General features: G+C 52.4%; 10 protein-coding genes across 10 annotated transcripts; 5 read left to right on the top strand and 5 right to left on the bottom strand.

Moving 5' to 3' along the window:
• Nucleotides 1-851: 851 nt before the first annotated feature.
• Z517_10632 (uncharacterized protein) lies at nucleotides 852-1955 on the top strand (the record flags this gene model as incomplete). The annotated part of the gene is made up of 1 exon (XM_013424241.1): nucleotides 852-1955. The coding sequence occupies one exon, from the start codon at nucleotides 852-854 to the stop codon at nucleotides 1953-1955; it is 1104 nt and encodes a 367-aa protein (XP_013279695.1).
• Nucleotides 1956-2386: 431 nt separating this feature from the next.
• Nucleotides 2387-4181, top strand: Z517_10633 (uncharacterized protein; the record flags this gene model as incomplete). Its single annotated transcript, XM_013424242.1, has 2 exons — nucleotides 2387-3958; nucleotides 4011-4181. The coding sequence occupies 2 exons, from the start codon at nucleotides 2387-2389 to the stop codon at nucleotides 4179-4181; spliced, it is 1743 nt and encodes a 580-aa protein (XP_013279696.1).
• Nucleotides 4182-4849: 668 nt separating this feature from the next.
• Z517_10634 (uncharacterized protein) lies at nucleotides 4850-6174 on the bottom strand (the record flags this gene model as incomplete). The annotated part of the gene is made up of 2 exons (XM_013424243.1): nucleotides 4850-5500; nucleotides 5605-6174. 2 exons carry the CDS (start codon nucleotides 6172-6174, stop codon nucleotides 4850-4852), a joined length of 1221 nt encoding a protein of 406 aa, XP_013279697.1.
• A 667-nt stretch (nucleotides 6175-6841) lies between these two features.
• On the bottom strand, nucleotides 6842-9806 carry Z517_10635 (uncharacterized protein; the record flags this gene model as incomplete). Its single annotated transcript, XM_013424244.1, has 2 exons — nucleotides 6842-9516; nucleotides 9587-9806. 2 exons carry the CDS (start codon nucleotides 9804-9806, stop codon nucleotides 6842-6844), a joined length of 2895 nt encoding a protein of 964 aa, XP_013279698.1.
• A 502-nt stretch (nucleotides 9807-10308) lies between these two features.
• On the bottom strand, nucleotides 10309-12269 carry Z517_10636 (uncharacterized protein; the record flags this gene model as incomplete). The annotated part of the gene is made up of 3 exons (XM_013424245.1): nucleotides 10309-10602; nucleotides 10659-11311; nucleotides 11363-12269. 3 exons carry the CDS (start codon nucleotides 12267-12269, stop codon nucleotides 10309-10311), a joined length of 1854 nt encoding a protein of 617 aa, XP_013279699.1.
• A 1089-nt stretch (nucleotides 12270-13358) lies between these two features.
• Z517_10637 (uncharacterized protein) lies at nucleotides 13359-14142 on the top strand (the record flags this gene model as incomplete). The annotated part of the gene is made up of 2 exons (XM_013424246.1): nucleotides 13359-13396; nucleotides 13920-14142. The coding sequence occupies 2 exons, from the start codon at nucleotides 13359-13361 to the stop codon at nucleotides 14140-14142; spliced, it is 261 nt and encodes an 86-aa protein (XP_013279700.1).
• A 1856-nt stretch (nucleotides 14143-15998) lies between these two features.
• Nucleotides 15999-16691, top strand: Z517_10638 (uncharacterized protein; the record flags this gene model as incomplete). The annotated part of the gene is made up of 2 exons (XM_013424247.1): nucleotides 15999-16241; nucleotides 16290-16691. 2 exons carry the CDS (start codon nucleotides 15999-16001, stop codon nucleotides 16689-16691), a joined length of 645 nt encoding a protein of 214 aa, XP_013279701.1.
• Nucleotides 16692-18217: 1526 nt separating this feature from the next.
• Nucleotides 18218-19943, top strand: Z517_10639 (uncharacterized protein; the record flags this gene model as incomplete). Its single annotated transcript, XM_013424248.1, has 3 exons — nucleotides 18218-18374; nucleotides 18457-19323; nucleotides 19402-19943. 3 exons carry the CDS (start codon nucleotides 18218-18220, stop codon nucleotides 19941-19943), a joined length of 1566 nt encoding a protein of 521 aa, XP_013279702.1.
• A 3186-nt stretch (nucleotides 19944-23129) lies between these two features.
• Z517_10640 (uncharacterized protein) lies at nucleotides 23130-23643 on the bottom strand (the record flags this gene model as incomplete). Its single annotated transcript, XM_013424249.1, has 2 exons — nucleotides 23130-23241; nucleotides 23336-23643. The coding sequence occupies 2 exons, from the start codon at nucleotides 23641-23643 to the stop codon at nucleotides 23130-23132; spliced, it is 420 nt and encodes a 139-aa protein (XP_013279703.1).
• Nucleotides 23644-24705: 1062 nt separating this feature from the next.
• Z517_10641 (uncharacterized protein) lies at nucleotides 24706-25755 on the bottom strand (the record flags this gene model as incomplete). Its single annotated transcript, XM_013424250.1, has 1 exon — nucleotides 24706-25755. The coding sequence occupies one exon, from the start codon at nucleotides 25753-25755 to the stop codon at nucleotides 24706-24708; it is 1050 nt and encodes a 349-aa protein (XP_013279704.1).
• Between the last annotated feature and the right edge of the window lie 85 nt (nucleotides 25756-25840).

The following is a 25840-nucleotide window of genomic DNA, read 5'->3' on the forward strand; positions in this document are numbered from 1 at the left end:
CCGAGAGCGAGGGGTCGCGTGCCTATCCTAGGGTCCAAGGGCGGGGTTGCGTTCAGAGCTCACGAGATGGCCGCGGGTTCGTGTTCGGAATTGGCAATAGAGCAACGCAGCCGTTGGTCAAGCACGAGATAATTCGCCGAGAGCTTGTGTCATCTCTCGATGGCCTGTGTGAGAACAAGAGGGTGGACTGATTTCCGGAAAAGCGTTTCCAATACGAAGGAGTCCTCTAGTGAGGCGATACAAATGATGGCGATGGAGCAGGATGCTGGTGTGGTCAAAAGTGTGCTTCAATGGATGATCGCAAGCCGCTCAGGGCTTCCACTCACCTGGATTGTATATTGACGATACAGACATTTACTCTCAGCGACGAGACGGGCTGTGACAAGACATGAGAAATGAAGCAAGAACTTGGAAAGGTGTAGGGAGGAGTTGTTAGGAGCAGCTAGAATGTTTCTGTCTGACAGGGAAGAACCGCCGAATATGGCACAGACATGACGGTCATTGCGGAATATGACAATGTCAGACAGGATCAATACTCCGATTGTCGCAGGTCCTCTCACACGACAAACTGCGCAGGAAACCACCAGTTCATTGCAAAGTCAAAATAAAAAAATTGTCGGCATTCCTCAGGAACTGCGTCGTCCTATAACGAGGAACAATGCCTCGTAAGTCGTCCACTCTTGAGGGTCCCCATCGCCAGTGTGAGCCATGAAATCGAGCGGGAACCAGGATGTGGATCGGACACACAGTAGGTCGCTCAGGACCTCCATGTTTTCAGAGATATAACATCCTGCAGAGTCCTTTTCTGTCATTTTCAGGGCTTTCAGACCAGAACACGTCCCCCTCCGACCATGGGCCACATTCTTTCATGTTTCCTAGATGCCAACCGCGGCGATGGCGCCAACACAAAATTCAACAGACGGCACTCGGTTTCCGACTCGGCTGCGTCTTTTGGATGCCAGGACGGACCTAAACAGGTCGGCAAGGGTCAGTGCGGAACCGTCTGGGCTCTAATGGACCTGGTTCTGAAGGCAAGCAACGAGGTGAGGCGAGATCAGCTCTGGAGGGACAGTTGTAACCACAGGAGGGCAGAAGGTGCAGTTCAACAGGCGCCCTGGGAATTCCGGCCAGATATCAACATACCTCGTTGGATTAGCTTGGTGCAACCTTCGGATGGGACGTTCTGGAGCGAGTTTGGCGGCTGGTTTCCTCAAGACTTCCAGCCAACATGTGGCGTTTTATCGACAAGAGTACACGGACTACCCGCACACGTCCGAGAGGCCATTGTTGACCTTTTCGCTCCTGAATCCATCAAAGCCATCAAAACGGATTTCCTGGCGAGCCCGGAGAACCAGGACTGCTTGATCCGCCTGTATTTGGGTCGAAGGGCTGAGCGATCAGCGTTTTCAGCCGCGTTTCGACTTCGCGACTTTGAGCTCAAGGTCAATGAAATGGAGTTTCTGCAACTTGATACAAGTACCTGGGCTAGAGCCATGGCTCAAACGCTTGCAGTCCTGCATTGGAGGGCGCAGATTGATGCCAATGGCGTTGAGTTCGTTTTGGGAAAGACACCACACGTCGAAGCTGAGCAGACAGCTATACGTTTGGAGAGCAGAAGCTGCAACCTTGCCAACGTCTCCAACATCATCCGGTTCGAGTGTCATCGACGAACAATAGGCATTTGGCTGCTGGATTTCAACCAGTGTCGCACATTCTCAGAGTCCCCAGCGGGCGTGAGGCAACTGCAAAGAGCCTTCTATCTCAGCGATCCATATTACCCTTCACCAGTTTCAACGCACCCCAACGACATGACCTTGTGGGATACCTTCAAGGCTGCTTATCTTGAAACCAGCGCATCCCTCACGGAAAGTGAAATGCCGGAACTGTTTATAGAGGCGGTTGAGGAAGAAGGCCAAAGACGTGGTGCTGAAGGATCTCTCCAGCAGTCTTGGTGACGGACTGGGGTTCGCCGCCCCCAAGAATCCTGAGCCACAGTCCGATGGAAGCGAGAATACCCCGTGGCACTGGCGGAAAAGATCCATAGGCCCCCAGCATCGTCCGGTTACACCCACTCGGACCATTCCGTTCGGGGATATTTGCCTTTGCAGGTGTTCATCTCGATCATTGAAAAATCGCCGTGCCTCCGGATGCCAACCTTTGGCCAAAATTGCTTTGTCCAGGCACTCAGGCGCCACATATGATGAATATTCTGAGTTATTGTTGGGGTGATCGACTTCCATTTTTGGATCCCCAATGAAATTAGATGCGGATCAAGAGCTATTAAATATGGCATTCTTATGGTGGCCGTCCGGCACCACGACCATAACGGCTTTTTCAAGCACTACTACCACCAACTACAAGGAAAGAATTCCCTAACCGAGCCAGTATGAGTATCGAGGTCTCCCTTTCTCCAAGCCAGTCCGGATGGCACTTCCCAGCCGACAAGCAGCTCGACTTTTTTACATCGAGTCTGCCTGTATCTGGATATTCAGCTCAAAACACCAAGGACGAACCCTCGATACCTGAGTTACCTCTGTTCGCCGAAGCTAGATCTCACGCTCTTGCAGACCCCCACAAGGTTGCCGTCGTCGACAAGACCAAAGACCAGAGCTTTACTTTTGTCCAACTCCTGAATGATGTCGCAGCCCTGAAAGCCCAGATTCAGCGGTATATCTCAGGCTACGACCCTGTCATTTCGACATTTGAAGAGCCTAGAGTCGCATTTCTTGTTCCCTCGGGATACGATTATGTTGTCACCCAGTGGGCAGTTTGGGCAGCTGGAGCTGTTTCAGTGCCGTTATGCACATCCCATCCGCTCAAAGAACTCCAGTATACGATTTCGGATTCCAACCCGTCTCTAATTATTGTGCATCCATCATTCCAGAAGTTTGAGGCTGGTCTGCAGGAACAGGCCTCTGGAATCCCGATCATGTCCCTCACACCGCACGTTCCAAGCTCGAAAAACTTTCCGTTTCTCCCTCGATTTTCTCCCAGTTTCCCATCATCTCGACGAGCACTAATCATTTACACATCGGGCACGACTTCAAGACCGAAAGGGTGCATCTCGACTCACGAAACCATCACCTTCCAAGCACGCAGCCTGGTTGAGGCTTGGAAATACAGCCGATCCGACCATTTGATCCATGTTCTTCCTCTCCACCACGTCCACGGCATAGTCAACGGCCTTACTGCCACATTGCTTGCTGGTGGGACGGTGGAAATGTATGCGAAGTTTGATGCGAAGACTGTTTGGAATCGGTGGTCTCAGAAAGGGTCGTCAACCATGTTTATGGCCGTTCCTACCGTGTATTCAAGGTTAATCGACTACTTTGATTCCAGCATACGTGGAACGACATCCGAGCCGGCTGCGCGAGAAGGTGTGCGTGCCCTCCGTCTGATCATTAGTGGGTCGGCTGCTCTGCCGGTGCCCACGAAGCGAAAGTTTGAGGAGATTTCTGGGCATGAGCTACTTGAGCGCTACGGCATGACTGAGATAGGCATGGCCTTGAGCTGCGGTTTGGAGAAGGAGAAGCGCATCGACGGCAGTGTGGGATGGCCGTTGCCGGGCGTGCAGGTTCGGCTGACGGACGAGAAGACCGGCCAGACCATTACGTCTTCGGGCAAGGATGAGTCAGGCCTGATTGAGATCCGCGGACCGAATGTGTTTACCGAGTATTTCCGGCGACCAGAGGCGACCGCTGAGTCGTTCACGGGAGACGGCTGGTTCAAGACGGGCGACGTTGCCAAGAGGGAGGAGAACGGCGCCTATTTCATTCTCGGGCGTGACAGTGTCGATATTATCAAGAGCGGCGGCTACAAGATCTCGGCGTTGGAGATTGAAAGAAAGATTCTGGGCAACGAGTACCTGAGCGGTCTTGTTGGTGAGGTGGTAGTTGTCGGCGTCGAGGACCAGGAATGGGGACAGCGAGTCGCGGCCGTCATCAAGCTGAAGGACTCGGTAAGTGGTTCTGTTTGTAGTGATCAGACGTGAATGCTAACAATTCGACCAGGCTGTCTCGACGGGACTCGACCTGGCAACACTGCGCAAACACTTGAAGGAAGACATGGCCGCTTACAAAGTACCCACGATCCTCAAACTTGTCGAGTCGATTGAACGGAACGCGATGGGCAAAGTCAACAAGAAGCAGATTCTGAAGCAATATTTCGGGCCACAAGAGTGAAGTCCTCGAGTCATTCCTGAGAGGCGATGTGTTTTGGGCAGACGTTCCATCTACGTACAAGAGAATAAGCCATGACTCGGCTGGGACTTTTAGATGGGAAGGTATAGGTATTGGCTGTTGGCTATTGGCTATTGGCTATCTAGAGATATTACGGATCTGTCTATGCATTTATGATACTGTCACAGGGAGGGAGGGAAGGGCTCATTTCCCTCGATAGAGGTTATTGATACACTGTACAGTAGAATAGACGTCTATCTGTATCAAGATTTCCCTCAAACCACCACCACCAACCCACAGCCCACAAAACCACCAGAAGAATCGTCTCCTGTCCTTTGAGAAACTCAACAAGAGTTGAATCAAGTCTCCCGTGTGTTTATCAAGATCGACATGGACTTGGAAAAAGGGCATGAACATGAAATGATAGTATAACCTCCCTCTCCTCGCTACGAGGTTTATATACTCGGTACATGAATCTCGACTGATCTGTCTGTCTGTCCGTCTGTCTGTGCACTGCCTTGCTTTGTTCTATTCTATCCTGAAGAAAAAAAAAGGGACAACTGCACAACTCTCCCATAGAACACGTGTAGGGTATAGTAAGTGTCACTATCACACCAAATATCGACCATCCACCATCCTCCTCGCCTTCCTCCTCCTGCCTCCCTCTCTAGTTAATCAAGCATGACGCGCTCCAAGAACTTCCACTCACTCCTCTCGCTGTCCCTCTCGCTCTCGCTCTCGCTCTCGCTCTCGCTCTCGCTCTCGCTCTCGCTCTGCCCATCCTCACCCTCTCCTCCCCATCCACCATCACCATGACGGTGATCCACCCACGGTCTCTCCACGCCCACCACCCCCGCCACCCTGTCCGCCAGGTCCACCGCCGCGCGCAACAACACCCCCGACGCGCCGAGGTTGACCGACCCAAAGAAATGGCCCTTGGCCTGCGGCCCGCACCCGTCGGCGAGGCAGCAGACAAACTCCAACAAACCCGTCGCGAGGTCGTCAATCACGGAAGCATCCGAGAGGAGTTCGCCGTAGATGCAGTGGATGGCGAAGTGGGTGAGGTCGCCGCCCGAGCAGCGCGACATGGCGGAGAGGACGCGCGGGGTGTGCTGTGCGTAGATTCTCGAGAAGAGGGCCATGCCGCGCGCGGATTTGGTGGCGGTGGTAGCAGTAGCAGTAGCGTCTCGCTGGGTTCCGTCCTCCGACTCGGTGGTGGCCGTGACAGCAGCGCGGAGTGACTGGTCTGTTTCCAGGACGGCCGAGACGGTCGGGTGTGTCTTCTCAATGGCCTGTTGGAGCGTGAGGAGGGCGTTGATGGCCTATATACACACCAAGGTCAGTTTTCTCGTTAAAAAAAAAAAATAAACATGTGTTTTCGTGGCCTCTGGTAAGACCGAGGAACCAGTAAAGTGACTTGACTTACCCTTGGAAACCCTACCAGCGTACTGGCCTTCAAACACGCCTCTCGAATCCGTCGAGCGACGGCGACCAATTCCTCCGTCTCCGTCTCCGCTGCGTGCGCGTCCTCCTGAGGAGATCCATTCCTCGTGCTGCTGCTGCTGCTGCTGCTGCTGCTGCTCAAATACCCCCACAACTCCCCAATCAGCTTTTCCTTGTGGAAGGCCAACAGGAGCGCAGTGGTCAGGATGTACCACAGGGACGAAGACGACGAAGACGACGAGCTTGTCGGGGAAGGTTCTGTCGTGGACACCTGGGAGAAGATATCTTCCAGGGCAGAAAAGTCGACTTTGCCCCGAGTGGGTGGCTTAACCGTGGCGACATCTGTCGCTGAGGGTGTCGAGGTGACAGAGACGGTCGTCATCGTCGACGACATGGAGCCTGGAGTATATGTGCCCTCGCCACTGGATAACGAGTCAATGCTCTCCTCGTCCTCCGATCTCGGCAACGAGGGGATGGATTGGAGGTATGTTTTCCTGGGCGGAGACGCCGTCCACGCGCGGGCAAAGATGGTGAAGCCTCTTGGTTGTGCCATGGCAAGGCTGCGAATGCTTCTTATCCAGGGCACACTAGAGAAAGGGAGTGGGGTGATTGGCGAGGTTGACAGAAGCGTGGTGTGGCAGTAGCAATCAGGTTATCAAGAAAAGAGAAAGGAAGAAGAAGATGTATAAAAATTATTTGGCTGATTTTATGTAGCTGGAATGGACTGTATCGTTCGACGCTGTTTGTATACTGCCTGGGACGCGACAGTGAGGGAGACTGATCAATACCGCGTGCTTATCAGGCTGAGCGGGGCAGAAATAAGGGGCCAGAGCCTTGGGGGAATCACAGTGTATATAGAATATGGGTCTCTTGACAGAAAGGCGCGGTATGTGCCGGTCATTTTAACAACGGCTTCGCGCTCTTATGCTTCGGAGCTGGAATTGTCGCCGTGACACCATGACAGAGGCGGGAAGAGCGACAATCGGGAGGCGAATCCAGGGTCGGCCAGGACTCGGAAAACGCTTCTGCTGTTCTTCCGCTGCACCGGATCGTATGAGGCACCAATGGGAGATTTTGTCTCGGCTGCCAGAACAATCCCCGAATCACGTGTGGCGATATCCATGGTGTCGGTCGTAGTATTGCAAGGATGAGCCCCAGGTCATGGTAGCAGGCTTCCTCCATGCAGATAGACACCTCCAGTGGGAAAACACCATGTGTTGTCAGATGGCCCAGGCTTCCACATCATCGTCCTCGTGGATAAAGGGCTCATCGACCTGCTTGATGCCCAAATCCCCGCACAGAACACATTGCTCCGCGACCAATCCGTCCAACTCGGCAACCAGCTTCTGTCGCTGCACGCCCACACTCAATCCCTGGTTGACTTCCGTCTGAAGGTCCTTGATCCGCTTTCTCTTACTGCTTCCCGAACTCTCAAGCACGCGCTTACCCAGGCAGTCGCTGTGGAAGGCGTGCTGGCAAGGAAACACAAAGAACTGCCGGCTCAAGACCGGCAGCGTGCAGATCCAACACCGCTCGCCAGCTTCCACAATGGCATAACGATGATCCAGTGCTGCAATCTCGGCTTTGATCTGCTCGGCCGTGTGTTGCGAGAGGTCCATTTCCTGCTTGAGGCTGTCAATGTGCCGCGAGTACTCCTCCAGTGCCTCACATATCTCCTCTTTGAAATCGTCAATCACCACGAAATCGGGGAAGAACGGAATAAGATCTTCGATCTTGAGCAGCTCGCATCTCTTGAGGAAACTGATTGCTTCTTTGATGGATGCAGCCTCCTTGATCTTCTTCTCGGCGATGAGCAGCCACAGTCTCTTTCTCACCTTGTCGTTACCCTCGAGACGATCCGCGACAATTGCCGCTAGATCAATGTCATCGTGCTGCAGTGCCAGCTCCACTGCTTGCTGGTATTGTCCCATGGTACTGTAGATGTGCACGCATGACTGGACCCGATTATGTTGAATACATAGCCTCAATGCAAAGTCGGCATCGTAAAATGGAGGGGAGGGTTGACTTTCAAGGTATCCCAACAGCATAGTTTCTGATGGCGACGGGTGTGAAGCCATGATCGAGATGAGCGCGTTGTGGACCGAAGCCGGCACCTCGAAGTTGTTGGTCACCACAAAGTTCAGGTAACGCACCGCCTGATTCTGGTTCAACGGCACGTCGGCATTCTCATTGTAGCTCAGAAGTGCGGGTATGAGCTTTTGCGGGTCGAGATTGCTCCGTCGCATGAGAATCTCTACCAGCCCAACTGCAACGTGTGTCATGAGCACATTGCTATACCGATAGAACGTCTCGGGACTGCTCTGTTTGTTAAGAACCGACAAGGCCTCGTGCCATTTCTCTCGCTGCACCCAGTACGAAAGAACGTAGTCGTAGTCGGTGATGGTGTTGGCAAAGAACAGAAGCTCCTCTTCTCTGTCGTGGCTCGAGATGACCTCGTACACCGTCTTCGCGTCCAGATCCGACTTGTACTTGGTCACAAATTCTTGGAACTCGCTTCGAGCCTTGTCCAAATCGCGCTGCGCACCTCCGGCGTCGGTGTGCTCGAGCAATTCTGCTTTCGTGGCGACCATATCGTCCAGCGAGTTCAATTTGGCCATAAAGATCTGCACCAGCCATGTTGCTATCATGACTCGCTGCATGATCGACGACTTCTTGTACGAGCCCAACTTGGCCAACAAGTATCGCCGCAGGGCTTCTTCTTGTCCATTGTCGATCAGGGACAGGCAGACTTCCTCGAATGCTTTGCTGCTCTTTCCCCACACGCTTGCTGCCTCCAAGTACTGCCCTTTGCTCGACAGGTAGTCTCCCGACGCAGTCGCCACAGAGTCCTTTTGTGCCGCTCCTTTGGCATAGCGAAGAGCCGAGTCGTAATCTTGTTGTTTCAGCATGATCTTCCAGATGTCTCGCTCCTCGTCGTGGGCCACCACCTCGAAGATTTCTTGGTTGGTGAAAAGCCAATATGTATTCTTCTTCTGGTCCGCCACCAAGCCAAGCGCCGACTGTCCAGGTTCCAGCACCGCCTGATCGTAGACAATGCTTCCGTCAAGGCGATTGACGGCAACAATGCGACCTTCAGCAAGGGCCAGGACGTGCCATTGAGAGAGAATGGCAGAGACAATGGGATCTTGTATCAGCTTTCGCCCTCCTCGCGCCGAGATCGTTTCTGGAAAGACAGATCGTGGGTGAAGTTTCGCCTCCCCAAAAATCTTGGAGCCTAAAGTGGACGATGTAGGTGAGGTGAGCAGCTTGCCTGTCAGGACACCCTGCGAATACAGCCAGGCAAAACTGCGATACGAGTCCGGGCCGGTATCTTGTGATTCGGGCGACACCGAAAAGGACGACGGCGCGGTGGCCGTGGCGCCGGTAGTGTCATGTGTGACGGGAGCTTCCTTGGAAAACAGTTCGGCGTAGATGGAAGCTGAGCCCTCCTTCCCCCGTCCACCCGTCTTGCCGATCCAGTGACAGAGTCTTGAATGCGACGCCACAATCACCCTGCGTAGGTCTGCCTTGGTGTCGATTGTCTCTGCCCAGAGGCCCGTGACGGCACCGTCGGGGATCTTCCAGACATGTGTGCAATATCGTTCTTCGCGGCGATAGAACTCGGACGCCGGCTCAATGTATATCTCGTAAACATTCCCGTCCACTGCGCCGACCAAGATCTCCCGTGTAGAGGCCGTCGGTTGTGAGGGGTTCCAAGCAATAGACTCGATGGACACGCCCTTTAGCCGGGACAGCGCCTTGGGCTGCTTGGACTGGCTGTGCAGGTAGAAGTTCTCCCCCAGGGTGGTGGTGATGATCAAATGGGACGCGGACGGGTCGAGGAACATGCGACGGATGAGGCCGACCTCGCTGGTCTTTTTGGGCAGGTCGACATCTAGCGCGCACGCAACGTTAGTAGAAGGATCTTTTGTCTCGGGACATTGAACGCAGCAACAAACACACACCATCAATGTCCGACGGACTCTCGAGGTCTATCCGCAAGATGCGCCCCGTGGCCAGTGCGAGGATCAGCACGTTGTTGGCGACCTGGCCGGCCACGAAGTCCGACGCAATGTTAAATTGCAGCTGCACTCGTTCGACATTGAAGATGGGAAGCGATGTCTCGATGCCGCCGCCCGAGCCCAAGCCGGGAGCCACATAGCCGTCGTCGAGATCCAGCGCCATTGCGCCGTGTCCAGGAGGAGGGTCAACGCATTATGACTCGGCAATGCGGTTCAGTGGTCAAGTCACTAGTTGGGAACAGGTCGTTGGTTTAGTCACAGCTATACTTGAAAGGGTACGAGGTGTCTACAAGTACGAGGTATGTGGGTGAGCTGCTCGTCGATCCCGCAGCCACGGCAAGGCTGCGTCCTCGGCTACACGTGACCTCAAGGCTCGGAAACAGAGCCTTGCCGAGGTTTGATTGCAATGGGTATGGGACAAACACGACAAACACGACAAACTATCTTCAGGTTATCTTCAGAGGAGTCGTACGGTGCGTGTGTGAATTATCTCTATATAGTCCTGCTTTGGTAATGAATCAGGATCATTAATCCCCAAACGCCATCGCTTGCTTTGCTGGTATGAATGAGAAGTCTGACTATTTTAACACATCAAATCATTTGATATTCCAAACTCATTAGTCTGTTTCGTTCCGAAATATCATCACGGACCCCTTTCAAACACTTCATTTAGCAGCAAACCTAGATCTGGCTCTCAAGTTTGCGCCAAATTTCCACAAGGTGAAGATGCCGATGATGCCGCCGACAGTCAACCCTGCGAGCAAGCTGACACCACTGCCGACACCCAAGTTTTGGAACAAGGGACGGGAGAAGTGGATGGCACCAGCCGCAATCGACGAGCGGGCAAAGTCGTTGCCCGCAAAAAGCGATGCGGCGTATTGGGGGTATGTCAAGGGGATGTAGATGAAAATACACTGGAAGAGGATGAAGATGCCGACAGTGAACACAACGACACCGAGCTGCAGATGACATCAGCAACTGCCCAATAGGGTGGGATGGGAAGACTTGAACTTACCGTGGGCACAATCCAGTGGATCTTTGGTGAGTTGTTCCCGGTCCATGCAAACCAGAACAGCCCAATCGGTAACAGCAGACTAGCCGGAAGAGCAGGGATGAGACGTCTCTCAGGTTCTCCGAGACCTCTGGTGCGAATTTCTGGCTCAAACACAAAGCGCAGATAGGTGACGTAGAGCGCAATTGCAATGCTGACACCGACCGAGATGGACAGGAAGATCAGACCAATCTCGCCCCCATTCATGCCGTAGCCGTGGGTGGCCTTGCCTGGGTTTCCGGTCGCGTACACGAGGGGGAAGACTTCGAAGAAAGAGTAGAAGATGCTGTACATCAGGGCGGTGTAGAGACTGGTGAAGAGCACGGCAGGGTCGAGAATATTGATCTGGGCCGGTCGCCAGAGATTACCAATCACCACCTCATTGACAGTCAGCTTCTCCTGGTCAATCTCGGACTGCGACTTGAGGTTGTTGTTGCCCGTCAATTTACGGAGACGCGCGGCGCGGCGTAGCAGGATGTTGGAGGCAGAAGTCTCTGGCAGCAGGAACAGGAGAGAGATGTAGACCGGAGAGGCCAGCCAGACAATCTCCCACAGAGACCAATGCCAGTTGGTCGCAGGCACCGAGAAACCGGAGATGATTGGCCCAAGAGCCGGGCCTGCGGTTTGTTAGCAAAATCACACACGATTACAGGTCCGTATAAACTTACCAGCGGTAGCGAATGCGGCCCAGCCAGTGAGGAAGTATGGCAGCTTCAGCAGCGAGTAGATGTCGCCAATGGAAGCACCACCGGTCGCCAAACAGGGACTACCGAAGAAGCCTTGCAGGAAACGCAGAACCACCAGCGCAGGGAAGCTGTTGACGACGGCAGTGGGGATGGAAAGAACGACGAAGATTCCCAGGGTGATCATATAAGGTGGATTGCGGCCAATGATTGGAATCTCCGAGAGAGGGCTGAAGATCAGAGGCCCGATGCCGTATCCCAGAACGTACATCGACAAACCCAGCGCCGCGACGTTTGGAGAGACACCCATTTTCTCGACAATGATGGGTTCAGACGGAGTGAATATGGCCGATCCCATGTATACGGCAAGTGTATAGAGGTAGATCTGTAGGACGACAATTGTCTTCTTGCCCCTGGACCAATTCTGGGGGTTCTCCGGGTCGTCGGTTGCATACCAATCGACCAGGATGGTGCCATCGGAGGTGACTTGAGGGGCGATGGGCCGACTTGCCTGGTTCTTTAGGGTCTCCTGTCGCGTGGCGTTGGAATAAGCTTGTTCGAGATCGGCGCGTGTGTTGACTTGGCTCAGCTCGGGTCGAGTCATGATTTTGGACAGGGTGCGATCTGACAGGGCAACCGACTCGCGATCTGCGGCTGTTCTGGTTGCGGTAAGGCTCTGGGCATCGTCCGAGTCGTCGTCGGCTTTCTTCTCGACATCTTCGGGCACGGAGGGGATTGGCTGTGGTTGGTGTGCTGGTGCACCAACCTTGTGGGATTGATAGGATTCAGGCAGCACAAAGTCGGATCTTTCCTCTAGATATTGGAAGTACTTGTTTCTTGTGACAAAACGAATCACCTGGCCCACAGGGGCGTCCCGCAACAGAGCGGACATGGTGAAGACTATGGAGAATGGTATGAAAACAGCCAAAGAAGCAAGAGGGCGTTGTGACAATGGGCTTTCGGGAAGGGAGTAGAAGGATGCTGTTCTTGTAGGAGCAGTGCAGAAGGGTCGATGATGAACAAGACGAAAAAGGCGACATGATGGGATGGTATGTATATTATAGATCTTACCCTTAGAGCCCTCCCATCCCATTGCAGCAGTAACAAGCATGTCACCGTGCAGACAGCCTTCTGAATCACTTCTCCCCAAGGCAAAGCCACGCACGGGCCAGAGATGGTCCGCAAACCCAGAACCTGAATAATCAATGAGGTAACCTTAAAAAGGAGAGGAGAGCCAAATGGAGACTGGGTATAAGCCAGAAGCTTCTCCGTGGAAGCCCATAATCCCCGTCCGTTTCTTGTCCATCGAGGACACCCACTGAGGCGAATGGGAAGCGAAGCAGACGGGAAAAAAAACCAGATACGCGCGTTATTTTCCCGACCGTCGGATTGGAAATTCGTACCTGGTTTCGACCGAAATCTTGGGGGACGAATAAGACAGAGCTGAAGATGATTGATTACCTATTGACGCAGAAGTGGCAGATATGGTGGAGTGGCCTCGATTGTGTGGCTGCTGACAAAGATAATGGAAGTCTTGGCTGTCGTCATTGCCGATAAAATCTCTGGGGTCCACTCCTGATGCTTGTTGTGCGCTATCAAGTACCAGTACCTACTCGGTAGTAGTAGTACGAGTATCTCACACTCTCCCGGTGTTTGGCGGACTTTTCGTCTCTCTCAGTTCTCTTGTCTTCCATTATCTCCATTATTGTTCTTACCTGATGTTTCACTCTCCTTGACGCCAGTCCGTCCGATGTCCGTCGTGGTAGCTATTTACATTTTGGTTGGATCTTGGCATCGAGGAAAGAATGCCACCAAGACGGCGGCACTGATCGCCAAATTCGGCTAGCTCCGTAGTCCTTGGGGTTTACACTTTGGCCGTCGCGCCTCGCGCTGCGCGCCGTCATACCACTACCACCATTACCACCACCATCTTCATTACCACCATTCATGTTTATCATCTCAGGGCTCATTATTGCTCTCCATGGAAGAAGATGACGCCTCTTTAACCTCGGAAGATTTGTATGTCCGTTTCCGGCCCATGCATTCTATACGAGACTTAACCCTCAGTGATCAAGATTTGGACAAAACTTGCCCCCTAAATCGACAGCGCGGTTGCCAGAAAGCAAAGTATGGCCTGGGAAAGCTCGATGTTCTTCCTCTCGAGATTCTCAACATGATTCTACTTGATCTGGATATACAGTCCTGCATGTCATTGCAACAGACCAACCGTCGGGCCTTTGACACCGTCCACGAAATGCCGCAGCTCAAAGCTATCATCCAACACTGCCCAGATATTTTGCGTAGAATTCTTCGTACTGAAATGGCGCCCTTCATTAGATACCAACAGCTATTCAACAAGATCACCTCCCCTACCTGTGAGACTTGCAACGACTTCGCCGGGTATCTATACCTTCTCACGTGTACTCGTGTCTGCTTCCTCTGCTTTTCTCGACTCCCCAACTATCTACCGATATTGAGATCTGAGGCTCGTGGTCAATTTGGTTTCTCTTTCCAATACTTAAAGCGCCTACCATGTTTGAAGAGCGCCCCTGGACGATACACAATCTGGAGAAAGAGCTGCCGTAGGCGGCTCATTCTCATCAATACAGAAACTGTTCAGCAGATCAGCACTGTCAGTCAGAGCTGCGCCTCCGCCGCAGAATCAGTACCCGCTGAGCCGGGCACAAGGGAACATACTCGAAGGAGAGCCCAAAGAGCGGAAGAAACGAGGTCACGGCGTCCGGAAGCCCCTCGTGATGCTCTAGCGTATAATCCGAGGAGGTTCATGGCAATTGTTGAAGTACCTTACCTCGACCTTCGAAACGGAATAGCACATTGGGGATTTCTTTGCTACGCTTGTCACAACGATTTCGGGGACCTCCGACACGCGAAACGCCAATTCCTGGCCGCTGGCTTTAGACAGCACATACGGCAGTGTGGAAAAGTTGTCAACGGCAAACATGTGGGCATAACAGGCGAGGTCGAGGACGGTTGACGAGTGAGTGTCGCTGGCGACGAAAACCACTGAGAAATTCGAGATCCCCAGACTTTAATCTAACGGCGACCGAGACACACATGTTCTTCTCCACTTCATCGAGTAAGATTTTGCCGAATACTGGATGTTATTGCACTCTTGTCCGTGGCGCGAGAGGAGGGGGGAGTGTACGTCTTCGCCGCTTGAACCGAACGATGATGATCCGAAGCAGATCTTGAATGTCACTTAAAGCGACTGGCAGATACATGGAGTCGATCTCCCCACCTTGCACACAGAACCTAGTCCGCCATCCCCATGCTTCTTTTCAACCAGATACAATGCTCATATCACTGATGCCAGAGTTGCCACATCGGAACGACTTCCTGAAGAAACAGGCAATGCTTAACGCCTTTCCTGGTTTCCCTCTCTCCGCGCACCATTAGGGTTGTTCTCGGTGCGGCGCATCTCGTCCTTGCCGGGCGTGACCATATGCCTGATACACATGTGTGTGGACGTTCTGAAGGTCCCCCGTGTGACAGGGCTACATCTGACGTTGGTGCTGTGGCGTTCTTCACACTGTTCGAACTCCTCTGACTTGCGGCAGCGGCAAGTATACTCTCTATATTCTTGCGTGCACATGATTCTGAGAAGCCGTGCGGCCGATGCCTGATTCACAATGTCAGTCAACGTCGAGGCCGATCAATGGTGGAAAAGAGCAAGAATTCGGAGCACAGAACAAGATTTCTTTTTACAGACGGATGCCATATTTTGATGGGTGCAATGTGACTTTTTGGTGGGGAGTGTCTCCTCGCAGCCGATATCCGATTGTTGGGTGCTGGTAATGGTGATGCTGACAGGAAGTGAGCAGAGACTTAACCTGGACAGGTGTCTGTTTTTATATAGCAAACCGTCTTCTGACTCATGATCAGATCGACAATGGGTGTTGGCCCAATAATGATGGGAATTGAAGCTGCCGGACTTTCTGACATTCCCAACTTTTTCATTTCAGCTTCGTGAAATGGCAACAAAACATGGTGGCGCGGTGTCGCTGTGTGACCACCAAGCAGCGCCTGTGTAACCATCCGAAAATTCTTCTTGCTTGGATGGTATTTTGTTGGGTACCCAAGAAGGCGTGATCGGTGCCTGGGACTTGGTAGAATTCCATTGTGTCACAGGCTCCTGCATGGGATATCACATACATATGTCGGTCAGTCAATCACACGCCAAGCTTCCCTGTCGCGCCTTCCCTTTATTTATGTACCTCGTTAAATTCCTACAAGTACAGCCAAGTATATTTTATTGCATCCTGATGACATGTGAAAGATACGAGGCTTACAATATCCCCGAGTGTCGTGTTGAGGTCGGTTGGGGAAGAAGTGCGAGGATCGATCAAGGCATCCTACGAGGCTACCACCATACCGATCGTACCTCGAGGATATAATATTTCTGTCACCACGAACCAAACACAACTTGCCAACCCCGACCATATTTCTTGACGTTGAAAATCTCACGGAGTTTGGGTTTGGTCCCCTTCATGGGCGTCTGCAATCGAATCCAAATCCTCAACCTCGAGGTAGACCCCGAGGATATGAGCGACTACCGAATCTTGGTCGACGGCAAGTCATTCAAATCTACGAACTCGAAGACATGACCTGGGACCGTCTGATAGTCCCGCAGCTGCCACCAATGCCCCCAGGCGACTGGAACACAGGGCATGTCGTAACGCACCTAGAGCAAGGCACCCCTTATTTTTCTCGCTATGCGAAGGTCGAGCTCCCGACCATCGTCAGTACATGGCATCCCGTGCGGATCGACTGGCTCGACCTGGAGGGAAGGCAACAACTTCGCAGCAATATCTATACTGCGACTCTAAAAAAGGACATTGGAGGAGTCAGAGCCGGACACGAAGTGCTCATCAAATTTGCCAGGTTTCCATAGGAAACGCAGTACTTTGAGGATGAAACAAAGGTTTATCAACGTCTTGACGGACGGGGAATCGCACCACAATTCCTGGGCCATTTGACAGAAGAAGAAAGAGTCATGGGCTTAGTGATCGAGTACATCAAAGACGCACGACACACGGGGCCAGAAGACGTGGACGTATGTCAAGATACTTTGGGGAACTTACACCGACTCGGCATGTTACACGGGGATGTGAACAGACACAATTTTCTCGTTCGCGAAGCCGGTGGTCGAGGCAAAACCGTTACAATGGTCGATCTCGAAACTGCCTCTGAATGTACCGACCCCGATGTGTTTGAGGATGAAATTGACCGTCTTCGCGAGGAGCTCCACTCGACTGATGGCAAGGGAGGGTATCATGTCGGAAATTGTCAATGAGGAAGACTAGTTTTGGCACGACAAGCGAAACAGATAGAGTATACACGGTCCATTTGGAGTCCCAGGCTGAGTGAGACTAGACTCGACAGCCAAGGGACAAGGCTCTGGTTTGTTGTAAGGTTCCGAGGACGAGTATAGAAAGTGTCAAAAGCAGCGTCGGCCAAGTCTGCCAGGATACCATTCTTTAAGCGCCAAGGCTGCCAATCTGCCCAGACTCTTAAGCCTGACCCTAAACCGCAGTTGTGCTCGGTCGGTTCATAGATTTCCCCCTGAGTACAGAGGTACTATGTTAGGAACGGCCTTTGTAGATAGGCAGAGGGTAGCGATAGGTGGCAGGTAGGTATAGGTATTCCTTAATAGTATATCTAAACTAAGACTCAAAGCATAAGGGAAGGGAAGCTTCCCTCAGGCGGTGAGCATGCGGTGCTTAAATCAGAAGGGGTTGTCACGTGCGTGGTGTACTTGGCGGTTCTTGACACCAGGGGTAGTTGCGATGACAGGGGATGGGTGGGCAAAGACCAACATTCCCGTGGATACCGCGGAACAGATTGCAAAGTTCTTCCAGTTAATGCGAGCCATTTTATCAACAACCCACCTCGAAATGAAGGCAGAACGCTGCTAACGTAAAGGCACGTCTTCAACTCCTCTTGGGCTTATGTGGTGAATGGGTGCCGGGAGCTGCAGGCTTCAAGTTACCAGGGTACGAGGCTAACAGCACAATGGAACTGTCATCACCACGACATTTTTAGACGCTACTTATTTCTTTGAGAAATTGAAAGGAGGGTGGAATTGCGGGAATGGTCTTCTGGAACCCGAGGTACCCCATGGGTTACTGGGGACGGCTTGGGAAACACCAAAGTTTGCAGAAGTTTCTATTTTCTATCATGGTGATCTCGTTCCGCCGCCGCGTCTGCGTCGAGACCTATCCCAGCGTTTGTACCAAGGTAAGGATCGTTGTACCAAGGTAAGGATCGTTGTACCAAGGTAAGGATCGTTGTACCAAGGTAAGGATCGTTGTTTCGCGATCTAGCTCTACCACGACGTACCTATGTCTATGGAGAGCTTCGTTGTGTCATCATCCGCAGCATTTGATGTCCAAGAGCACGAAGCAAGTCGGTCTTGCGGTGGTCATCGTTGAACGGTGCAGAGCCTGTCGAGTGCCCAGCTAACCGAAATTGGCTGAGGATGTGACCGGGACCGAATGGAATCGAAGTTTGACTGCGAAGTTTTAAAAACTTGGGGAATTGGTTGGTATCAGGTACTCATAGTTGATAGGTACGCTGGCGGCCCATCATCCCGCCTTGCCGCTTCCATGAGCAGGGCGAAGAATCAAGATGTCCTCCCCTCCTCCATGCCGCACCGGAAAATGCCAGAGGTTCCGCATCCAAGGCATACATCTGGTATAAAGGGGGTTTCAGTCCATTCTTTTGATATTCCTTATCCGGAACCTCAACGAGCTTTCATTGAACCGGCTTGTGGTTCACGTTTAGTTTTCGGTCAGGCGTTGTCTTACGATCAGGTTCACCATGGCCAACGCAGGCGTCAAGATCGGCAAATTGACTTTTTACAACATCCTGTTGGCCATTTTTGCATGTAGCGGAGGTTTTGCCTACGGATTCGCCTACCAAGCGCTCACAGCGAGCATCGGGCAGCCACAGTTCTACATTTATCTTGGCCTTGAACGTGAGTACAGTCTTTCTATGAGCTTGCGTCCCTCCAGATCGAGCTTTGTGTCTCACTGAATGATCCCTTTGGTCGCGCACAGGAGGCACCACCTACACGGCCAACATCTTGGGAGCCATAAATGGACTCTTCTTTGCGGGTGGGGCATTCGGCTCTGTGTCCCAGAGTTGGGTCGGCGACAAACTCGGCCGGAGGAAGGCGTTGATCATTGCCTCTGCGTTGGCCCTCATCGGCTCCAGTCTGGTGGCGGGCACCGTCCACGTCGTGATGTTGATTGTATTCCGGCTTGTCCAGGGATGGGGCACTGGCATGATTGTCACGCTGGCTCCGATCTACCTGGCCGAGATCTCTCCGCCTCAACATCGCGGTTTGTTGCTGGGCTCGTTCGCGACCAGTCTGGGAATTGGCATGAACGTGGTCGGATGGATCAGTCTGGGGACCTACTATGCCCAAAATCCGAGTGTGCAATGGCGACTGCCGCTGGCATTGGCCTGCATCGGTCCATTGGTCATGTTCGTTGGTTCATTTTTCATCCCAGAGTCGCCCCGGTGGCTGCTCTGGCAAGGCAAATCAGACCAGGCCTGGTCCATTCTCAAAAAACTGCACGAAGGGCCAACTCATAGTGACCAAGTTGAACAGACCGCCAACGCCGAGTTTATCCAGATCCAACGGCAGATCGACTACGACAAGACCATGGGGGTGACGTACTGGCAGATTGTCAAGCAGCCAAGCTATCGAAAACGGGCCTTGATTGTCATTGTGGCCATGTTCGCCTACCAAAGTACTGGCGCCTTCGGCATTGGTAATTACAAGATACTAATCTACGAGAATCTGGGCTTCCGTGGCTCGATGCCTCTCCTGCTGAATGCCTTGTACACATTTATTGGCACGTGTGGTGTTATGTTGGCCTCCATCTACGTTGACAAGACGGGTCGAAAAATCTTATTTCGTAAGTCACAATGAAACCCCGACCCTCCTTGGCCAATTGAGCGCGTTCTCGAGCTGACAGATATGGCTCCTGACACAGTTGTCGGCCTGCCTGCTATGGCTGCGGCGTTGCTGGCCGAAGCATTACTATCCCGAAGATACGTCGCCACCGACGACAAGGCCGGGAATGCCGCCTGTATCGTTGTTTTGTTTCTCTTTGTGTTTACCCTTGACCTGACCCTGGGCCCGTCAATTTTTATCTATGTGTCCGAGCTGTGGCCGACTCCGCTGCGAGCCAAGGGGTTGGCTATCGCATGGTTTACTTATTTTCTGGGTGCTATCACCTACACGTCATCCTCGGCGCTGGCCTTTGAGAAGATCGGGTGGAGGATGTATATGGTCTGGTTTACGTGCAACATTGTGAACTTCTTCATCGTGTGGTTTTACTTCCCGGAAACGACAAACAAGACGCTGGAGGAGATCAGTGAGCTTTTTGGTGACAAAGTCGTCGTCCGCATCACCGCCGATGGAAAGAACCTGGAGGGAGACAAGATCATCGAGATCAAGACGACCGGAGAGAAGGATGAGGGTGGTGATCATGTGCAGGTGGAAGTGATTGAGAACACCAAAGGGCGGGACTAGGTCCAAGGGGTCCGATCCGGAGGCCTTCTAGAATGAAGGGGAAAAGAGAAATTCTACTTCAGAGTTTCAGCGGACGAGGTATGTAGCAACTCACCTGCGCGACATGACTTCAATCCTTGTTCGATACGCGCGATATTCAAGGCCTTCGGCGGAGGCGACTCGCTACAAACCTCGTCGATCTTTCTCTGTCGTCGACAAGGTTATGAAACCAGTGCGAGTACATTCTGGGACATCGAATCATTCCATCGTCGAGTAGCTTCGGGGTCGGTCACCGAAGCAGGGGTCGCTTTTCTCTATTCTCAACTAGTTACTGAAGCTCTAATGGGCTCCTCTCAATCCCTAGTGCTCCTAAATGCTATAGACGGACCCGATGAGCCTAAACTCCATAGTGTGTCTGTCTCGTTGGCCTTGAGAAGATACGCCAATAGCAATGTCTATTTTCTTTACCACCAATTTAGCTACATATGTTGTTGCTCCACATTGTGTGCTGAGAAACTTCCACATTTTCAATAGGATGAGAACTGCGACAAGTAATAACCCGCTTTAACGTGCTCTACTCTGTCGTCGATGATGCAGCAGGGCTGGATGGGCTTCCTGACGGACGGATCAATATGTATTCAGGGTTCTGCTAGACTTTGAGCACACATGGACCAAACATACCGACATTTCCCGCTCCGCTGGCGGGAAGTGGAGCAGAATCTTGTGAACGGAAGGGGGGGGGGATGCTTGCCGGACGCGGCTAGAGCACAATGCCGCTTATGCCGCTTCTGCCGCTGGGATTATTCCCGCTCCATCGAAACAAGCTACCCGAGACGTTTCGAACCATTTCGTATCAATACATCTTGCCAATCAGCCCTGACAAGATCCAATAACCAGGAATCTTCTCGTCCCAGTCAATCTCCTCTTCGGTGGAAGTTTGGGACTATGGAACCAGTTAGTCTTTCGACGGCCAAACCCTGACTTGGCAGATAAGCAACCAGAGCGCGGCCGATCGGGCCGTTTGAGAGCTTACTGGATGTCCACTTACGGAGTGTGTCTAGTCAAGAAGGTTGCTGATTTGGCGGGCTATACTCAGCGGGGACTTGAGCCGACAGTTGAGCCGGCTGGAACAATAGCAACAGTTGTTAAAGAGAGAGCTATCGCGCCCTTCCGCCGTTCGGGGCCCCCCTCCTTCGGGTCCCCATAGGGATTAATACCAAAGTGTGATTGGGCATCCTGGTGGGCAAAGCAGCAATGGAAAATTTCGTCATCCCATGGCGTGGTCGACCCAACCAATCTCAGTCTGGCTGATCGAAATCGCTATTAACTGTAAACCAGCTCCCAAGAAGCGGGGACCCTGCGGGGAAGGGGGGTTTCGGGGGCGGTAACAACACTATTTGGACATTCATTACTTGCCTGATAATAAAGTCTTAGTAGTTCTGATGGCAAATCTTACCCAAGGGCCTGGGTCGCCCTCAATAGGTTTGGCCCGAACTAGCTAGTGGAGAGGCGGAATGTCGGGATTTGAAGATTGCGGGACGGCGGCATTGCGAGATGGCGGAAAGATGAAGTCGTCCATGAAACCTCATTGCTGACTCTCTCCCTCTCTTTTGTACCCCGAGGACCGAGATTGAATCACTGCAAGCTTGAGGAAAAGAGGCATGGAAAATGCGCACAAAATGCCGGAACGCCCAGAGCAGGTCCGGTCCCTCCGCATTTTCATGTGTTGGATTCGCGCCATCGGCCTCGTTCCTCTGTCCTCTTTCCCTGAAAATGGGCCTTGGACAGCGGAGTCGCCGGAGTCATCATCCCCATGGTTCAAATTCGGGAGGAATGCGTCCAGGTCATTAGACGGGCCCTCTACCCTCCTCTGGGCTAGCGAAGCTTCGGTCCCTTCCTTGCCTCCTTCGCCGACGTAGATCGATCTTTGGACGTCCAGGCGGTCCAAGGAACTGGCAATCCTACCCATGATCGAGACTGTGGCTGCCCGTCGAGCGAGCCGAGGAAATTCTGACCGTTGAGGGCGTGGCGGGATGTTTCGTGGGGCCCCTTTGACCTTCGTCAATCCATGGGTCTTCCCGGCGGGGATGGCGAAGAACCCGACTTTATCGTCTTTATCGAAGCCTTGGAGAAAGATCTTGAGAATCGGAAAACGTCATGGACTCGAGATTGGCACGGTTTCTGGGACCGAAGAAGCTGCAAAGCGAAAGAAGGAAATGGGGTTCAGCTTTCTGTTAGCGGGTTCAGACCGCAGGGTTTCTTGCCAGTGGCTGCCAGAGTGTCTTTCAACAGTGTAGCAAAGGAGTGTTTTCGGCAAAGATTTGAATATTTCGAGTATCAAGGACGAAAAAAAAAGAGGAAAGGTAATTTAGCTTTGAAGAATAAGATTTCCATCCGAGTATACCATTATAACATCTACAACATCGGGTGGCCTCCGAATCGAATTCCACGATCTATGCGTTGCCTTCTCCTTGTCAAACTGCCCTTCAATTTGACATAATCACATTGTCGGCCACCGTGGTTGCTAAGGTAGATACCGTCGACCCCTAGGTAGGTAGGTAGGTAGGTAGGTAGGTAGGTAGGTAGGTAGGTAGGTAGGTAGGTAGTTAGGTAGGTACGAGGGTGCTTGCTTGGCTCATTGGCCGTTAGTCCATGGGTGAGACAACGGGGATAAAATATACAAACGCAAACGAAAAAAAAACCCACAAAACACAAATACTCGGCGAATCGGCGCACACATGGAGAATACCAAATGTCCAGTAACCCAATACCCAAAATCAAATACCTAGGTACACAACACACAATCGCCGCAAGCAGCCCTGTCCGTCTGTCTGACTGTCTGTCGACATAACTCCCCCAACACGTAGTTTTTTTTTCCCCCGGGGTATATGTTACGTGCGTTTCAATCATCAACAAGAACCCTTGCGCCCCATTTCATCCCCTTTGTTTGTTTTTGTTTTTGTTTTGTTTTGTTTTGTTTTGTTTTGTTTTGTTCTTTCGCTTTTTTCGCTCCTTGTTCAACACAGACGAGTCAAACTCCCTCTCGACACCAACACCGTGATCGTTCCCTCCCTACCAACCCGGCCCAATAATACAAAGAGACATGAGACAGTGACTCGACATCTGCGTCACAGCCGTTTCCTCGTGTTGAAACTCCTGCCAAATGTGGAATACACAATCCATTGTCTGTTGTGGCTGGACGTAACGTCAAATCCCATCCTGAGCTTGAGCTTGGGCTTGTGTCTGGCTGTGCGCCAACTGCGCCTTCTGATTCTCCTTGGCCAGCGTCCTGGCGAAGAGCGTCTGGGGCTTTGCATTCCTATTCGAGTTGCGACGTCGCGGACAGGTTAGCCAGTGCCACAAAACAAAAAGTTGTGAGGGAGAGAGAGAGGGATGGAGGAACCAAAACGCACATGAACCGCCTCCCCTTGATCTCACTCAGCTTCTTGGTCGTGGGACTCCGGATCGCGTCCGAGGGCGAAATGTAAGTCTGTGTACCGGCACCACAGGTGGGCTGGTTCTGGGTCTGGATCTGGTGTCGCTGCTGCTGTTGTTGTGGCACCTCAAAGCGCGGCATGTGAATCCCTCCTTTCCCGGCGTCCGCGAAAGCGCCCTTGAACTTGTCATTGCCCGTCATGTCCTGCGCGGCCGTCTTCGTGGGCGAAGTCGGATTGGGACATTTCTCGGCGAGAGGGCCCTGGGTGGCTTTTGTGGGAGACATTTGGGCTTTTGATAAACCGTTTCTTTTTATCTTGTGAGTTGATTTGGTTGCGAGGTTCGCTGGCGATTATTTTTCGACCGACGTAAGGATGCAAAAGGGTCTGGTGAGGTGTGCAGGTTGGAAAAGAGTCCAGTGAAAGTATTCGATTCTCGTTCAAATCAGTCAATCAGTTGGTGGTTACTTGGCACCTAATAATAGGCAGTGAGTGAGTGAGCACTGTAGGTATTTACAGGTCCAACCAATGACGTCAATGAGCCCAAAGCAATGGTTGGCAGGGCAACGACACCCGCCGCACAAAGCAATATTTCCGAGGTTCGCCCATGTTTGTACGAATTGTGAGGAATAACACAAGCACTACAGTAGCAGTGCAAAATATCCGGTACACGCGAGAACAGATCTTTGTTGGGTCACTTGTCCTAGCCCAGTTACACTCAACAAGACCAATATTGATTTTCTTTAATTCCAGAAATCCACAACGACTGTATATACAGTCAGATACCTAGGTAGGTAGGCTTTTCTCTGGCCTTGAACAGATCCCCATGCACCGGCACTCCTGGTTGATTGACCAAATGCCCAAAACCATACACCAAGCGCCTGACCAATCCAAGATATCCCCGGTGAGCTCTAGAGATCGAAGCTTATCCCATCATGAATGATCCACCACCCTACTTTTGAGGCTTTAATGCAACTTCGTATAAAAACAAAACCCTTTTTCCCAGCCTATTGAGACGTATCCGCCTGTTTGATGCTTCCTTCCATCTGTACATGATTCACGGGTACCCATGTATTTCCCCTTTTTTTTTCAAGTCGTTGATCGTCCCGAGGAATGACCAGTCTGATTGATAGCCATATATTCTCCAGTCTGTATATCGATGTATATCGAGGTGGGTTGCTCTTTGATATCGCTGTAATTTAACCTCCCTTGCTGTAAGACAAGTCGATGCCGCCGCTCGCTCAAATTCTGTGAGAAGCCCTCGTTGTGAAGGCCCGAATATCGTCGTTGATAGGATCGTACTTTCCGTCTAATGCTGTTTGTAGCTCATCGAGATGGGCGCCAGTGCTCTAGTCCACAACGGCAGACTCGGCGTCATCCTCGTCCTCGTCCTTCTGGTACATGAAAAACTGTACAAAGATGGCCATATCCAACAACAGCGTACCCAAGCTCCCCGCGATCCAGCTCGCGTTCACGGCGATATATCTCAAATAAATGGCCTTTGCTTCCCCCGGCCGACAATGATCGGGCTGCGCGCAGACGGGTGAATAGGCAAAGATGGACATGTCGTAGGTCAAATTGCCGATGCACGCAAAGAGAAAGAAAAGCAGTGACACGCCTTCAGTGCTCTTGCGCTTGTAGTTGAGCAGGAGTTGCGGCACGCGGGAGCCCAGATAGAGCACGGCGCAGAGATAACCAAAGATCTGGCCCAGAACATCAAACTCCAAGGGCTCCGAGGGTGGTGACTCGTCTTTGTGGTGGTGCTGCTGCTTTTGCGCCCCAATCCACCAACCAAACACCCCAGCGGCACAGACGAGCAGGATGGCAAAGGTGTTGAGCACCACCGCCTGCCACGCGCTGGTTGGTCGCAAGTTCCTGGCAGCCGGGGGATCAGTCGGCTTCGGTGGGTCAATGAGCGGCGTGACGGGGGACAGATGGGCGGCTTCGACGGACAAATGGTGTCGGAGATGCGAGATGGACGACGACCGCTCATGCTCGTCGCGCGACGGCGGCTGGGTCACCGAACCACTGTGCAGCAGCGGGCGTGTCTCGGCATCCCCATTTTGAGCGTGATGCGCAGGTTTCACGTAGTCGGTGAGGGTGAAGCCGCGGTAATAGAAGCACTGGCCCAGCAGGACGATGTCGGCCAGGGTGTAGTAGACGGCGAGGATGATCATGGTGGGCAGCACGCCCTGCAGGACGGCGCCGAGGATATTGAAGACATCGCCGGCCAGCCAGACGACGATGAAGACGATCGACAGGCCCTCGGCCGACCCGCGGCGGAAGTTTTCGATGATTTGGGGAGAGAAGACGACGACCCAGCAGGCGATGGAGATGGAGCCACAGATGCCGGAGAGAGCTTGGATGTCGAGGGTGACGCCTTGTTGGGGCGGGAACATGATTATAGAAATCAGGAGACGATATAGACAAGGACAGACAATAACCAAAAAGGACAAGGAGATGTAACAGAAATGTATGGACAAG

This window comes from Fonsecaea pedrosoi, assembly GCF_000835455.1.
Source record: "Fonsecaea pedrosoi CBS 271.37 unplaced genomic scaffold supercont1.7, whole genome shotgun sequence".
Lineage (NCBI taxonomy): Eukaryota > Fungi > Ascomycota > Eurotiomycetes > Chaetothyriales > Herpotrichiellaceae > Fonsecaea > Fonsecaea pedrosoi.